We start from the raw sequence: 16,097 nt of genomic DNA on the forward strand, positions 1-16,097 counted from the left end.
ACAGTGGACCATCTTAACCCTGTGGGGACCTCAACAGTCTAGTCCTCAGCTTGCTCCAGGATAGAATCAGCACAGCCAGGCCAGAGAGCCTGAGCACTAACACAGTGGACCATCTTAACCCTGTGGGGACCTCAACAGTCTAGTCCTCAGCTTGCTCCAGGATAGAATCAGCACAGCCAGGCCAGAGAGCCTGAGCACTAACACAGTGGACCATCTTAACCCTGTGGGGACCTCAACAGTCTAGTCCTCAGCTTGCTCCAGGATAGAATCAGCACAGCCAGGCCAGAGAGCCTGAGCACTAACACAGTGGACCATCTTAACCCTGTGGGGACCTCAACAGTCTAGTCCTCAGCTTGCTCCAGGATAGAATCAGCACAGCCAGGCCAGAGAGCCTGAGCACTAACACAGTGGACCATCTTAACCCTGTGGGGACCTCAACAGTCTAGTCCTCAGCTTGCTCCAGGATAGAATCAGCACAGCCAGGCCAGAGAGCCTGAGCACTAACACAGTGGACCATCTTAACCCTGTGGGGACCTCAACAGTCTAGTCCTCAGCTTGCTCCAGGATAGAATCAGCACAGCCAGGCCAGAGAGCCTGAGCACTAACACAGTGGACCATCTTAACCCTGTGGGGACCTCAACAGTCTAGTCCTCAGCTTGCTCCAGGATAGAATCAGCACAGCCAGGCCAGAGAGCCTGAGCACTAACACAGCGGACCATCTTAACCCTGTGGGGACCTCAACAGTCTAGTCCTCAGCTTGCTCCAGGATAGAATCAGCACAGCCAGGCCAGAGAGCCTGAGCACTAACACAGCGGACCATCTTAACCCTGTGGGGACCTCAACAGTCTAGTCCTCAGCTTGCTCCAGGATAGAATCAGCACAGCCAGGCCAGAGAGCCTGAGCACTAACACAGTGGACCATCTTAACCCTGTGGGGACCTCAACAGTCTAGTCCTCAGCTTGCTCCAGGATAGAATCAGCACAGCCAGGCCAGAGAGCCTGAACACTAACACAGTGGACCATCTTAACCCTGTGGGGACCTCAACAGTCTAGTCCTCAGCTTGCTCCAGGATAGAATCAGCACAGCCAGGCCAGAGAGCCTGAGCACTAACACAGTGGACCATCTTAACCCTGTGGGGACCTCAACAGTCTAGTCCTCAGCTTGCTCCAGGATAGAATCAGCACAGCCAGGCCAGAGAGCCTGAGCACTAACACAGTGGACCATCTTAACCCTGTGGGGACCTCAACAGTCTAGTCCTCAGCTTGCTCCAGGATAGAATCAGCACAGCCAGGCCAGAGAGCCTGAGCACTAACACAGTGGACCATCTTAACCCTGTGGGGACCTCAACAGTCTAGTCCTCAGCTTGCTCCAGGATAGAATCAGCACAGCCAGGCCAGAGAGCCTGAGCACTAACACAGTGGACCATCTTAACCCTGTGGGGACCTCAACAGTCTAGTCCTCAGCTTGCTCCAGGATAGAATCAGCACAGCCAGGCCAGAGAGCCTGAGCACTAACACAGTGGACCATCTTAACCCTGTGGGGACCTCAACAGTCTAGTCCTCAGCTTGCTCCAGGATAGAATCAGCACAGCCAGGCCAGAGAGCCTGAGCACTAACACAGTGGACCATCTTAACCCTGTGGGGACCTCAACAGTCTAGTCCTCAGCTTGCTCCAGGATAGAATCAGCACAGCCAGGCCAGAGAGCCTGAGCACTAACACAGTGGACCATCTTAACCCTGTGGGGACCTCAAAAGTCTAGTCCTCAGCTTGCTCCAGGATAGAATCAGCACAGCCAGGCCAGAGAGCCTGAGCACTAACACAGTGGACCATCTTAACCCTGTGGGGACCTCAACAGTCTAGTCCTCAGCTTGCTCCAGGATAGAATCAGCACAGCCAGGCCAGAGAGCCTGAGCACTAACACAGTGGACCATCTTAACCCTGTGGGGACCTCAACAGTCTAGTCCTCAGCTTGCTCCAGGATAGAATCAGCACAGCCAGGCCAGAGAGCCTGAGCACTAACACAGTGGACCATCTTAACCCTGTGGGGACCTCAACAGTCTAGTCCTAAGCTTGCTCCAGGATAGAATCAGCACAGCCAGGCCAGAGAGCCTGAGCACTAACACAGTGGACCATCTTAACCCTGTGGGGACCTCAACAGTCTAGTCCTCAGCTTGCTCCAGGATAGAATCAGCACAGCCAGGCCAGAGAGCCTGAGCACTAACACAGTGGACCATCTTAACCCTGTGGGGACCTCAACAGTCTAGTCCTCAGCTTGCTCCAGGATAGAATCAGCACAGCCAGGCCAGAGAGCCTGAGCACTAACACAGTGGACCATCTTAACCCTGTGGGGACCTCAAAAGTCTAGCCCTCAGCTTGCTCCAGGATAGAATCAGCACAGCCAGGCCAGAGAGCCTGAGCACTAACACAGTGGACCATCTTAACCCTGTGGGGACCTCAACAGTCTAGTCCTCAGCGTATGTAACTGCATGTATCCGCACCCTCTCCCTCCCAGCACTAGACATTTAAAAGCCCCCCATTTAATGGCCCAATTGTGCCCCCCCTATGGGACTCCCGATCATGGCCGGTTGTGTTACAGCCCAGGATTGAACCAGGGTCTGTAGTGACGTCTCTAGCACTGAGATGCAGTGCATTAGACCACTGCGCCACTCGGGAGTGTTCAAAGCATCTCTGGGCATCAGGGGACTTTCAGTGCATTGTGCTAATGTGGCTTAGTCATAAAAGGTTGATATTTTCAGACTAGGAAATGATTTACACTAAGTGGTGAGGTGTAATTCACAGCGATTGACCTCTTTTGGGGGCATTGCTATATTTTTTTCAATTAAATGGTAGGATAATTCATGAAATAATATGGTAATGATCTTTGTAAAGTAAGATAACCGTAAGCCATGTTAGCCAAGTTTCTCAATGAGCACCTATCTTGGCAAAATAACACTAGTCGATGTTGAGGCAATCCAAGATGGCCGACTTGGCCTGGTCTTGAGTCACTCACCGGGCTTCTTGTAGCTCACGTAGATGTAGAGGCCCATGACAATAACGTTGGTCATCAGGGCTGCCCACCAATTGATGACGAACATGACCACGCAGCACAGCACAGCTCCAGCCAGGGACACCCACATGTTGTAGAACTTGAAGCTGGGGCGCCACCCTAAGGATCAGAGAAACGTTAGGTGGACTCCCTTATAAGGACCCTCGTAAAAATGCACTTTGGGGGTCAGTAATACCAAGGGGTGCCAGCATATGGCCTTTATCCTTATTGTAAAAGACCGTATAGAGGTTAGAATGGGTTATATATCCAAATTTAAGGAATAACATACGAACATGAACAGAGGTAGAATCCAAAAGGTTAGATCGAATCTGCCACTCGTGTCTATGAAGAAATCAGCAAGTGTCTATGGAGAGCTGCTTACCATAGCTGAGAGCTCTTGTTCATTTACGACTTGCATTACTTCTTCACATATTCCAACAAACGTCATCGTTATAAGTGAAATGACTGAATTATAAAAAATGGGCGGCGGCTTAATATAGCAACGTCACTAATTTAAGGAAAGAGCACTTGGATTACAAATGGTGTAAAAAACATTGCACAATAATGTTACATCCACTACTGGATCCCAGTTAATTAGATACTAAAGAGACTAGACTAGTGGGAGTTTAGTAAACTGGTACAATGGGGCACAGTTTAACTGTGCGCATGGTTACACAGTGACAAGAACTACAAAAACCACAGGACATAAAGGGTAGAGTGGAGTGACGTCATTCTTTGCCCCATGCCCGTTGGGAGAGCGAAAATGGGCTCTAGGTGGCCAGAAAAGAAGGCGTTAGACATTGCCAGTTTGACTTTCCAGAGGCGAGAAGGCAAGTGTCTATTGCCTTGCTTCTGGTGAGTCATGTACCCTTTAAATCCGTGTAATTAAATGGTCTGCGTGGACAATGTCAGAATTAGGTATAAAATCTGTACCTGGCGTTCTCCTAGGGCTTTCTTTGTGGTATTAACAGAAAAACAAACATCACTTTATACAACGACTGCTGGATGATACAACAATGAAAGGGTCGTTTCAACTTCGTACATTCATTTGTCTTTTCCATCATGACTAAGGCACAACTGATGACCATTAGGTACCAAAAAAATGACAGTAAAGATCTTGATTTCTTGACACCAATAGACTGACAGTTGACACTGAGTGGACATCATCCAGCGTAGATAAGTGACATTTAATGACACTGTGCCAGCATGCCAAGCTAGCCTCATTACTAAACCCCAGTCCCCGAGGTTTGACTCCTACACAAATCACACCAGTCAGACAAGGGTCAAATCCAATATACGGAATGTGTTGCATTGAATAATAAGCAGCAGTACATGTTGTTTCCCAGCAGTATTGCTTTCAACCAAGTTGTCTATCAATCATTTGCATAATACTGAGAGCCATTGAGACAATCCCATTTCTCCCAATTGACTTCCTTAAGAATAAAACTGTGGGCCTTATCATAAAGATCGCAGTTGCCATTCTTTAATAAAACAATTGTCCAGTTATGACAATGTTCCCATAACTCAGGCATGTCATTACATCTGTTATCTCAAGGCTTAAGCTATTTGGGGAATGGCAAAGATAGATGCGACTCGATGCAAAGCATACCAGTGGAGCCATGCATATCACTAAGAATGACAGAGTGAGGACTGCCCCTACCTATAAATCATTTGTTTGAAAGTACTATTTCCTATTAAATCTCACCTTCAAGCCTAATGACTTAACTGTTAAGACTCATGACATTCTGGCCATAGTCAGGACCTTCTGGGCTGTTTTTTGGTCGCATTGAAATTCCAGACTTTCTGTAGATATAACTTTTCCTCAGGAAGGTTTTGTTGTTGTCCCAAAAGGACTTACCTGGAGAGTTGGCCAGAGAGGCGTGGAATACAGAGAAGTTGATGAGAGCATAGGAGGCCAGGAAGAAGTTGGAGATGATGGGAGCAATAATGTTCAACTGGGCTAAAATAAAGACAAAATCATGGCAGTTTAGTTGTTCATAGGGAACTGTCCATAGACTTTCAACATTAGGACTAAATTATACTACTAAATGACATATTACTGATGTACTACTGAATGATATACTGACATAATACTGAATTACATTTTCATGACATACTACAGAATGTCGTATTGTGAATAATAGTGTCATTGTTAGATGTCTAAACCTGGACAGCATAATTACCAATGAGGATGAAGGCGAGAGCGATGCAGAAGGTGAGGATGTAGCCGCGAAGGGGCTCGTTGTTCTTGCCATATCCCTTGGCGAACATCTCAAGGCCGGGGTAGATGTTGTCTTTGCATAGAGCCTGGAGGAGAAGGAAAAACCATTGGAATTGGACACCGCTATACTAATCAGCAGATGGGACACTAGATGATGACCTGAGGAACATTGGGATACAAGATCACAACCTTGCCTTTGATTTGTGTCTATGGGACAGTAACTGTAACAGGACATGTGCATAAACTCTGCAGGCTATAGTAGTGTAACAGGACATGTGCATAAACTCTGCAGGCTATAGTAGTGTAACAGGACATGTGCATAAACTCTGCAGGCTATAGTAGTGTAACAGGACATGTGCATAAACTCTGCAGGCTATAGTAGTGTAACAGGACATGTGCATAAACTCTGCAGGCTATTCCATAAAGTGAGGATCATATGGTAAAAGCATAACGTGACTAGCAGGGACAGATTAAGGAAGCAGGATCTGAGGACAGAGTCTACCTGGAACACTTTGGGGGCGCTGACCAGAGAGGCCAGGGCAGAGGACAGAGTGGCGGAGAAGATTCCGGCGGTAATGATGGGGCTGAACCCGGACACGATGCTCATGACCTAAGGAAAAGGCATGATACCGGTTAAACAGATGAGCCCATAAGGCCAGACCTATCTTCGACAACTTCTGTCCAACCCGGGACGAAGAGGACTAAGTATGTACGTTTCTTCAAGTTCCCCTCACCACTCAACGGTGATAAAAATTGCCACAAAATGTCTGCCGTTCTAGGTGGCAAACATCACCCAATCAGACATGCACTATTTATACATAAAGCATGTGGACACCCCTCCAAATTAGAGGATTCCGCTATTTCAGCCACACCCGTTGCTGACAGATGTAGAAAACTGAGCACACAGCAATGCAATCTCCATAGGACAAACATTGGCAGTAGAATGACCTAACTGAAGAGCTCAGTGACTTTCAACGTGGCACAATCACAGGATGCCACCTTTCCAACAAGTCAGTTGGTTAAATTTCTGCCCTGCTAGAGCTTCCCCAGTGAACTGTAAGTGCTGTTATTGTGAAGTCCAACCATCTAGGACAACAACGGCGAAGAGGTAGGCCACAAAAGCTCACAAAATGGGACCGCTGAGTGCTGAAGCGTGTAAAAATCATCTGTCCTCGGTTGTAACACTCACTACAGAGTACCAAACTGCCTCTGGAAGCAACGTCAACACAATAAATGTTTGTTTAAATGAGTTTCCATGGCCGAGGAGCCGCACACAAGCCTAAGATCACCATGTGCAATGCCAAGCGTCGGCTGGAGTGGTGTAAAGCGTGCCGCAATTGGATTCTGGAGCAGTGAAAACACATTCTCTGGAGTGATGAATCACAGTTCACCGTCTGGTAGCCCGACAGACAAATCTGTGAGAACACTACCTGCCCTAACGTATAGTGCCAACTGTAAAGTTTGGTGGAGGAGGAATAATGGTCTGGGGCTGTTTTTTATGGTTCGGGCTAGGCCCCTTATTTCGAGTGATGGGAAACGCTACAGCAGACAATGGCATTCTAGAAATTCTATGCTTCCAAATGTGGCAAATGTTTGGGGAAGGCCCTTTCCTGTTGCAGCATTACAGTGCCCCTGTGCACAAAGTGAGGTGCATACAGAAATGATTTGTCGAGACCGGTTTGGAAGAATTTGACTGGCCTGCACAGAGCTCTGACCTCAACCCCACTGAACACCTTTGGGATGAATTGGAACGTTGAATGCGAGCCAGTCATCATCACCCAACATCAGTGCCGACCTCACTAATGCTCGTGGCTAAATGGAAGCAAGTCCCTACAGCAACGTTCCAACATCTAGTGGAAAGCCTTCCCAGAAGAGTGGAGGCTGTTATAGCAGCAACGTTCCAACATCTAGTGGAAAGCCTTCCCAGAAGAGTGGAGGATGTTATAGCAGCAATGTTCCAACATCTAGTGGAAAGTCTTCCCAGAAGAGTGGAGGCTGTTATAGGAGCAAAGGGGGGAACCATCTCCATATTAATGCCCACGATTTTGGTATGAGATGTTCGACGAGCAGGTGTCCACATACTTTTGTAGTGTAGTAATGTAATGTACCTGGAAGTCGTTCTGGAGTCCGTATCTGCAGTTGTAGTGGCCGTCATCACCCTTGCAGTAGGAGAAGTCATAGCCAAATTTGCAGGCGGCGTCAGTGCAGTTGGCCATGAACTGTGTGCTGAGTGTGTCATTGCCGTTTCCTGTGGCGTCTCTCACAATGCAAGAGCCTTTAATGAGAAACGAGACAAATTGTCACAAACTCTCTATCTGTAATATGTATAATTTATTCGGTCTTGTTCGGGACAAATGAGAAGAAATTCCACATACCAGTAGAAATGGCAACCCCAAGGTAGACAATGCCAGTGATCAGAATGGCTAAGAGTGTTCCTCTTGGAATGGCCAGTTGTGGGTCCTGTGAATATAAAGAAATGCCTAGTCCCCCACACTGATTTCATATCAAGTCCCACTTTTAATCAAGACTATATGAGTTCCATTGATTGTATCCTTTTTATATGAATTGGGATCTGCTTGTTTTGTTCTAAACAATGACCTGGGGTCCTTACAGAAAGATCTCCTGAGATGTTGGCGCCGGCCAGAATGCCAGTGGCTGCAGGGAAGAAGATGGCAAAGACGGAGAAAAACGACTCTGTGCCTCGGAAGTCCGGACCCATGTTCTCCATCATAATCGCACCTTAGAGCAGGAGAGCGGGGGGGAAAGAGAGAGAAAGGAGAGGTGAGCAGAACAAGAGAGAATGCAAGAGAGAGCAAGAGTTACAAAGCATGCAGTGCGTATCTTAGGACAGTCAGACTCGATCAGTTGATCTGTGAGTTGGAATCAGGTCGCAAAGTGAATTACAAATAATCCAATTGGTTTGGTCTTGTGATTTCATAAAAAAAACTCTAGTACAACTTTGAGTAGCCAGTACATCATACTGCATACAGTAGTCATGTAGGTCATGAGTTCAGAGAAGAATACATTAATTCAGAATTATAGCTCCACAACGAAACCACCGGTACTGTGTCAATCTAATTTCACTTGACACATTTTAGACTGTCTTTACTTTTGCTTGACAGTCATGTCAGTTTGTGTTGTGCAAAGGGAGAACCAAACAGGGTCATACTGTCGTAGCCAAAGAAGCCCTGCGACTCCTTGGACTTGAGTGGGATGAAGGAGCCAATGAAGTAGTTGAAGATGGCCGTGATCAGAACGACCAGCAGGAATATCTGAGCCTGTGGACAGAATGAACATGTTAATTACAGTCGGAAATTTACATACACTTAGGTTGGAGTCATTAAAACTTGTTTTTTAACCACTCCACACATTTCTTGTTAACAAACTATAGTTTTGGCAAGTCGGTTAGGACATCTACTTTGTGCATGACACAAGTCATTTTTCCAAAAATAGTTTACAGACAGATTATTTCACTTATAATTCACTGTATCACAATTCCAATGGGTCAGAAGTTTACATACACTAAGTTGACTGTGCCTTTAAACAGTGTCATGACGTTGGCCTCTTTGGGTGTAGCAAGCCCATCCCCCTCTCCCTGACTCCCCCTTGCCTCCTTCAACTAGGCTGCTGTGGTCAGAGGTCGTAAATTCCTGAGAAGACCTCATGGACACACAGTTATAGAGAGTAGTTTTTCATGGAGACAAAGGAAATCCTTCCACCTCACAGAACTTGAGGTACGAACAAATGTCATGTTCTGGAGAAAGTGTAAAAGATCGGTGAAGAATCCAGCTATGAACTGGTCCGTTTGTCACACCTTGGGAAGCTCATGGGAGGCCACATTACCATAACGCTGTCTATATATATAATAGCCCCAGATATAAGGTGTACATCTAATTGTTGTATAAGATGAATGAGTGAGTATGATACTGTTTACACAATTTTACAATGTGATTTTGGACTGTTTAATGAAGGCAAACTCAAAAAGGGAATTGGATTTGAACTAAATCAGAGGACCGCCCCTGAGCCCAGTTAGGGTCAGACATCCGGGGACAGCCCTTTTCTGCCATTCCGAATAAAACCCAACTTTGAAAAATGATCACCAGACCAAGCTTACCTCAATTACGAGATGGCTAAAGGTGTAGACCATTTCTGAATCTTTTTAACCATACCACGTGGTTAAACTCTTAGACTATCGACACCGACAGAATAAGAACAAGTCTTTGATATTGATTACTAGTCTGCAGCTAGGAATTCGGCATCATTGAACGCGAAGAACGACAACCACCGAAACTATAACGCATTCTATAATTCTATAACGAATGTCCCTCTGAACAATCCCCTCTAACCACCCCTGAGAGAGAGAGGGCGAGAGACGGACAATTCTACAAAAGAAATTTTTCACCAGCGATCAGGACGACACACTGAGCGTAAATATATATATTGATTGCAATTGTTCCCGACTGAGTGAGCGTTCATGTGTAAGGATTAGCATTTCAAATGTTAAAGTTATCACTTTGTAGTGACTTCTTAGTCGACCTCCACTCCCCCTCTTGTCTAACAAACCGCCATGCCGGTTCAGCCCACTAGGGCACATTTTCCTATCATTTCATGTAACCACATTTACCATGTTTGTTTGTTTGTTTATGCATTTCTGTGAATTACTTAGTTAGTAATAAATAAATTATTTAAGACAATTGATGTATGGATGACTCATAGTGAAGACTGGGTTCGTGCAGATAACCAACAATTTACGACGTTTGGAATGAGACTAACGTGAGGTAAAATAAATAAATCATTAATCAGAAGACTATTGATCAGATATGAAAATATCTGAAAGGTCATATTGGGAAATTATAACTTTGTTATCTGAAAACTTTCCTTGGTGCCCCGACTTCCTAGTTAATTACAGTTACATGATTATTCAGTTTAATCGCGTAATACTAATTACAGGGAATCTTTGATAAAAAAACGAAGTCTTCAATTTAATGATAGTAAAGACGCAACATTTATGGTGCCCCATGTGAGGAATCTAATATAGGAATTAGATTTAGCTGTGGAATTCTATATACAGTGCCTTGCGAAAGTATTCGGCCCCCTTGAACTTTGCGACCTTTTGCCACATTTCAGGCTTCAAACATAAAGATATAAAACTGTATTTTTTTGTGAATAATCAACAACAAGTGGGACACAATCATGAAGTGGAACGACATTTATTGGATATTTCAAACTTTTTTAACAAATCAAAAACTGAAAAATTGGGCGTGCAAAATGATTCAGCCCCCTTAAGTTAATACTTTGTAGCGCCACCTTTTGCTGCGATTACAGCTGTAAGTCGCTTGGGGTATGTCTCTATCAGTTTTGCACATCGAGAGACTGACATTTTTTCCCATTCCTCCTTGCAAAACAGCTCGAGCTCAGTGAGGTTGGATGGAGAGCATTTGTGAACAGCAGTTTTCAGTTCTTTCCACAGATTCTCGATTGGATTCAGGTCTGGACCTCTGACTTGGCCATTCTAACACCTGGATATGTTGCAAATGTCATGTTCTGGAGAAAGTGTAAAAGATCAGTGAAGAATCCAGCTATGAACTGGTCCGTTTGTCACACCTTGGGAAGCTCATGGGAGGCCACATTGCGAACGACCACTCCACTTTGTGGGGAATATGTCCACTAACCACAAATCTAAACGGCCATAACTGGAAACAGTCCTGGAGGACTGCTTAACTTGTCATGCGCTAATTAATTCGGGTGCGACAATATTACTCATCTCTCAAACATTGTTTGATGATCTTAAAAGGGCTTTGAAGCCAACTAAATGTTGGTTAAAAGTGGAACGATGCGACACTACACTTCGAGGGATCACTCAGACTACCTCGCCTCTCACATTGAGAGTCATGCTGAAACTACACTTCAAGAACATATCGCTCGTTCACCCTGTGTATGTTACCAGCCTCGAAACGGTACCCCTGCTATTTGGAGCAGACTTGATGGATCGGTTACTCCCATTGATGGATTGGAAAACCATCCAGGTATGGTCACAGGCCACCGTGCCTTCTCCACTGACCACACTGTCTTCCCCTAACGCTAGCTGCAACGCAGTCATTCACGAGGGGTATCTGTCGAAAGCACCCCCTGGCAAAAATACGTTTAGAAACCTCTTGGGGCAGAATCCGATCCAAGGAGATATTACGATATCTCGACACATTCCATCAGCAACTTGATTGACCAGCTGTCTCTGTGAATACGCAACTTCCCTCCTCCTTGCAGTCGTGCAATACGGTAGTTGAGATTAACTCCTCTTGCCCTTCGGACACTTCCGCAAGCACGGTGGCCGTCTCAGCAAGAAAAACATTGATGCGCAGAGTATACTCTGATTCCGATGATACACCTTCCGCTTTGTTGGGGACTGTCGCCCCTTACAATGTCACTAATGGCATCAGTCCAGCAACTGACCCGATGACTCCCACTGGTGAAACACTTTGCGATATCACAGACTGACATCCTCGTCTCAGTTCGCAGGTACTGAAGAGGTTGCCACACGCGGACGTGGTGGTGACTGACAGGCCTCTACAGCCACTGAGCGTTTTGAAGCACAAACACCAGGAGATTTGTTTGAAAGGTTACAGCCATTCTCATAACAACGCGGCCGCTGACAACTCGTACATAGGATCCGACCTTTTTGTTTGCGCCTCGGACACCAACACCACCCGCTGGTGGGGGGGTCCGGAGACACAAAGGGGGGGGAACAGTAGCCCAGACCCATGATGAGCCTCCTCGAGGCCGGTGGGGGGGGGTAGTATAATATTTCAGAATAAATCGGTAGGATAACTGGCCCCTTTGAGCACCAGTACCAATATCAGCGACAGTCAGTCTAGCTGAAATCAGTAAGAAGGTTAGAGACCTAACCAATCAAATTACCCTTGACAATAGCGACATAGGAGTCACTCAGAGTGCAACACGTGGAAGGGAATCTCCAGTGCACTCTTCCAATGGTTAACACACAGGTCACTAATAAATAGAATCCTCCATTCAGGAGGAAAATGATTAGAATCATTAACCACAATCCAATTAGGATTTATGCTAAGATCACTTAAGGGTCCAAGCAAAATACCAGCCTTAGTAAAGTTGAACATTTACTTCTTGGCCTTTGACTCTACAGCACTCACCAGTTTTCTTCCCAGAAGTCCATAGGTCATCCCTGTAGACTGCCCAAAACTAGTGCCTTACAGCTGTAGACTTATCATATAGTTATCAACTTAGGATAGTGCCTAAGCAACACACCAAGTAGGAAAACCCTAGATATGGCATTAGAGACAATGTCATGATAGTCATTTTGCCAGAACATTGGACGTATATAGAATACAGTCCAATTAGATGATTTTTGTGTGAGAACTATATTTTGTATATCTTTTGTTTATGCTTCCATTCCTTTTCGGTTCAGTTCCTTTTGACACTTAGGAAGTGATAGAGCCATAAACAAAGTCCCCATACAACCATCACTTAGTGCCACAACGCCGCTCATTGGAGAATGAATGTAATGATATATATTTCATGAGTGTGTGTGCGTTGTTAACATCTGCCTAAGTTACTGCCCAGATCTTCCAGTCTGGATGACGGGTCCGGAACGGCGACCCCAAATCCGGACACCCGCGGCCCATCCTTGTGGCGGCATGCCCCACTGTCAGAGAGCCTACCAAGGTAAACCACCAGAGGGGGGGGGGGGTCCCTATCCGGACACCCACGGCCTATCCTTGCGGCGGCATGCCCCGCTGTCAGGGAGCCTACCAAGGTAAACCACCAGAGGGGGCGACCGCAACGGCGATCACCAACCAGGACTACCCCTGGCCCTCCCTTGGGGTACTTTGCAGCTTCCAGGGAACCTACCAAGGTTCATCACTAGAAGGGACCGCAATGGCGATCACCAACCGGACATCAACTGCCATCCTTGTGGTGGACTGCTCCGCTTTCAGAGAAGCCTACCAAGTTCAACCACCAAAGGGGACTGCAACGATGATCTACAAACAGGACATCACGTGTTCATGATATTATGTTGATTTGTAACTTGCAGGACAAACAAAATCCAAACCACCAGGGGGGGTATGTCATGATGTTGGCCTCTTTGGGTATAGCAAGCCCGTGCCCCTCTCCCTGCCCGTCCCCCCCTTGCCTCCTTCAACGAGGCTGCTGTGGTCAGAGGTCGTACATTCCTGAAAAGACCTCATGGACACAGTTATAGAGAGTAGTTTTTCATGGAGACAAAGGAAATCCTTCCACCTCACAGAACTTGAGGTAATAACAAATTTCATGTTCCGGAGAAAGTGTAAAAGATCGGTGAAGAATTATAACTCTGTTATCTGAATACTTTCCTTGGTACCCTGACTTCCTAGTTAATTACAGTTACATGATTATTCAGTTTAATCGTGTAATATTAATTACAGGAAAAACTAAGTCTTCAATTTAACTAAACTGAGTCTTCAATTTAATGATAGTAAAGACACGATAACAGCTTGGAAAATTCCAGAAAATGAGTCAATTGGAGGTATACCTGTGGAATTATTTCAAGGCCTACCTTCAAACTCAGTGCCTCTTTGCTTGACATCATGGGAAAACCAAAATAAATCAGCCAAGACCTCAGAAAAAGAATTGTAGCCCTCCACAAGTCTGGTTCATCCTTGGGAGCAATTTTAAAAATGCCTGAAGGTACCATGTTCATCTGTACAAACAATAGTACGCAAATATAAACACCATGGGACCACGCAGCCGTCATACCGCTCAGGAAGGAGACGTGTTCTGTCTCCTAGAGATGAACGTACTTTGGTTCCGAAAAGTGAAAATCAATCCCAGAACAACAGCAAAGGACCTAGGAAGATGCTGGAGGAAACAGGTACAAAAGTATCTATATCCACAGTAAAACAAGTCTAATATCGACATAAGGCCGCTCAGCAAGGAAAAAGCCACTGCTCCAAAACTGCCATTAAAAAGCCAGACTACGGTTTGCAACTGCATATGGGGACAAAGTTCGTACTTTTTGGAGAAATGTCCTCTGGTCTGATGACACAAAAATAGAACTGTTTGGCCATAATGACCATCGTTATGTTTGGAGAAAAAAGGGGAGGCTTGCAAGCCGAAGAACACCATCCCAACCGTGAAGCACAAGGGTGGCAGCATCATGTTGTGGGGGTACTTTGCTGCAGGAGGGACTGGTGCACTTCACAAAATAGATGGCATCATGAGGGAAGAAAATTATGTGGATATATTGAAGCAACATCTCAAGACATCAGTCAGGAAGTTTGGTTGCAAATGTGTCTTCTAAATGGGTAGCCTAGTGGTTAGAGGGGCGGCAGGGTAGCCTAGTGGTTAGAGTGTTGGACTAGTAACCGAAAGGTTGCAAGTTCGAATCCCCGAGCTGACAAGGTACAAATCTGTCATTCTGCCCCTGAACAGGCAGTTAACCCACTGTTCCTAGGCTGTCATTGAAAATGAGAATTTGTTCTTAACCGACTTGCCCAGTAAAATAAAGGCAAAATTTAAAATAAAAAATGACCACAAGCATACTCCCAAAATGGCTTAAGGATAACAAAGTCAAGGTTTTGGAGTGGCCATCACAAAGCCCTGACCTCAATCCTATAAAACATTTGTGGGCACAACTAAAAAAGCTTGTGCGAGCAAACCTCCTCTGTCAGGAGGAATGGGCCAAAATTCACTCAACTGATTGTGGGAAGCTTGTGGAAGGCTACCCAAAAGAATTGACACAAGTTAAACAATTTAAAGGCAATGCCAACAAATACTAATTGAGTGTTTGTAAACTTCTGACCCACTGGGAATGTGATGAAAGAAATAAAAGCTGAAATAAATAATTATCTCTACTATTATTCTGACATTTCACATTCTTAAAATAAAAGTGGTGATCCTAACTGACATAAGACAGGGGATTTTTACTAGGATTAAATGTCAGCAATTGTGAAAAACTAAGTTTAAATGTATTTGGCTAAGGTTTATGTAAACTTCACCACACCTGTACACTTTCACCACACCTCCCAACTAGCATTAACCACAAAACAGAGCAATGTATTACATCTAGCCTACTGCACAGTGTACATCAATGTCTGCATTCAGTCAGTCTGGAAGGAATTCTGCTTATTTGAGGTCAATTTCAGCTTGACGTCAGAGATGAGTTGTAGTTCAATATCACCTTAAGTTCTAGATAGAAACCATGACTGAGGGCTCTATTCAATCAAACCTAGTTGTATGTTATAATCTTACCTTAGCTTCCCATTCCATTCCTGCCATGGAGATACCCAGAAGAAGGATGATGGTGATGGTGCCGATGATTCGGATGTCATTGATCTCATCTGTCATAATGCAATCCACGCTCTGAGAAATCACAGGAGAATACTAACTTCACTGTCAGACCAAGAGATAGGAGAAACACTCAAATTCATAGCTGGCTGTCGGTGTTCAGCTACGTTACTGTGATACTGGCCAGTTGAAAAAGCATTGCAAATATTTTGCTTTACTTTTATTTTCAACTTCTTTACAACTGAGTTTGAAACTTAACTCGCAAAATGGAATGTAAAATGCAACATAATTTTTTTACCAACCCCATCTAAAAAAGGCGGAAAAACATCTGACCAAATGTTATTACAAAAAAATAAAAACACTACTGAAATGCAAAACAAATTCTGATGAACAGAGAAAACAATTAATTATCCTCTGACCAATTTCATTCAGCTTACACTTGACGCCAATGGCACACTGCAATCAGCAAAGTGCAAAACAACTGCCCTCATCTGTGACTAAGGATTAACCAATAGGCCGTGTGGGGGTTGCTTA

The 16,097-nt window shown here is 45.1% G+C and overlaps 1 protein-coding gene across 2 annotated transcripts in view; it reads right to left on the reverse strand.

The window, feature by feature from the left end:
- The window catches only part of LOC109875911 (solute carrier family 12 member 2-like), a 128,506-nt gene that overhangs the window by 40,282 nt on the left and 72,127 nt on the right, over window positions 1-16,097 (reverse strand). For both annotated transcript variants that reach the window (XM_031809118.1, XM_020468345.2), the window contains exons 6-14: window positions 15,528-15,638; window positions 8,437-8,545; window positions 7,879-8,006; window positions 7,643-7,727; window positions 7,376-7,542; window positions 5,770-5,877; window positions 5,230-5,353; window positions 4,905-5,006; window positions 3,011-3,166 (exon numbers count right to left, since the gene is read on the reverse strand). In XM_031809118.1, coding sequence (XP_031664978.1) covers window positions 3,011-3,166; window positions 4,905-5,006; window positions 5,230-5,353; window positions 5,770-5,877; window positions 7,376-7,542; window positions 7,643-7,727; window positions 7,879-8,006; window positions 8,437-8,545; window positions 15,528-15,638 — 1,090 coding nt within the window. The remainder of the gene's footprint in view (window positions 1-3,010; window positions 3,167-4,904; window positions 5,007-5,229; window positions 5,354-5,769; window positions 5,878-7,375; window positions 7,543-7,642; window positions 7,728-7,878; window positions 8,007-8,436; window positions 8,546-15,527; window positions 15,639-16,097) is intronic.

This window comes from Oncorhynchus kisutch, linkage group LG29 (genome assembly GCF_002021735.2).
Source record: "Oncorhynchus kisutch isolate 150728-3 linkage group LG29, Okis_V2, whole genome shotgun sequence".
Lineage (NCBI taxonomy): Eukaryota > Metazoa > Chordata > Actinopteri > Salmoniformes > Salmonidae > Oncorhynchus > Oncorhynchus kisutch.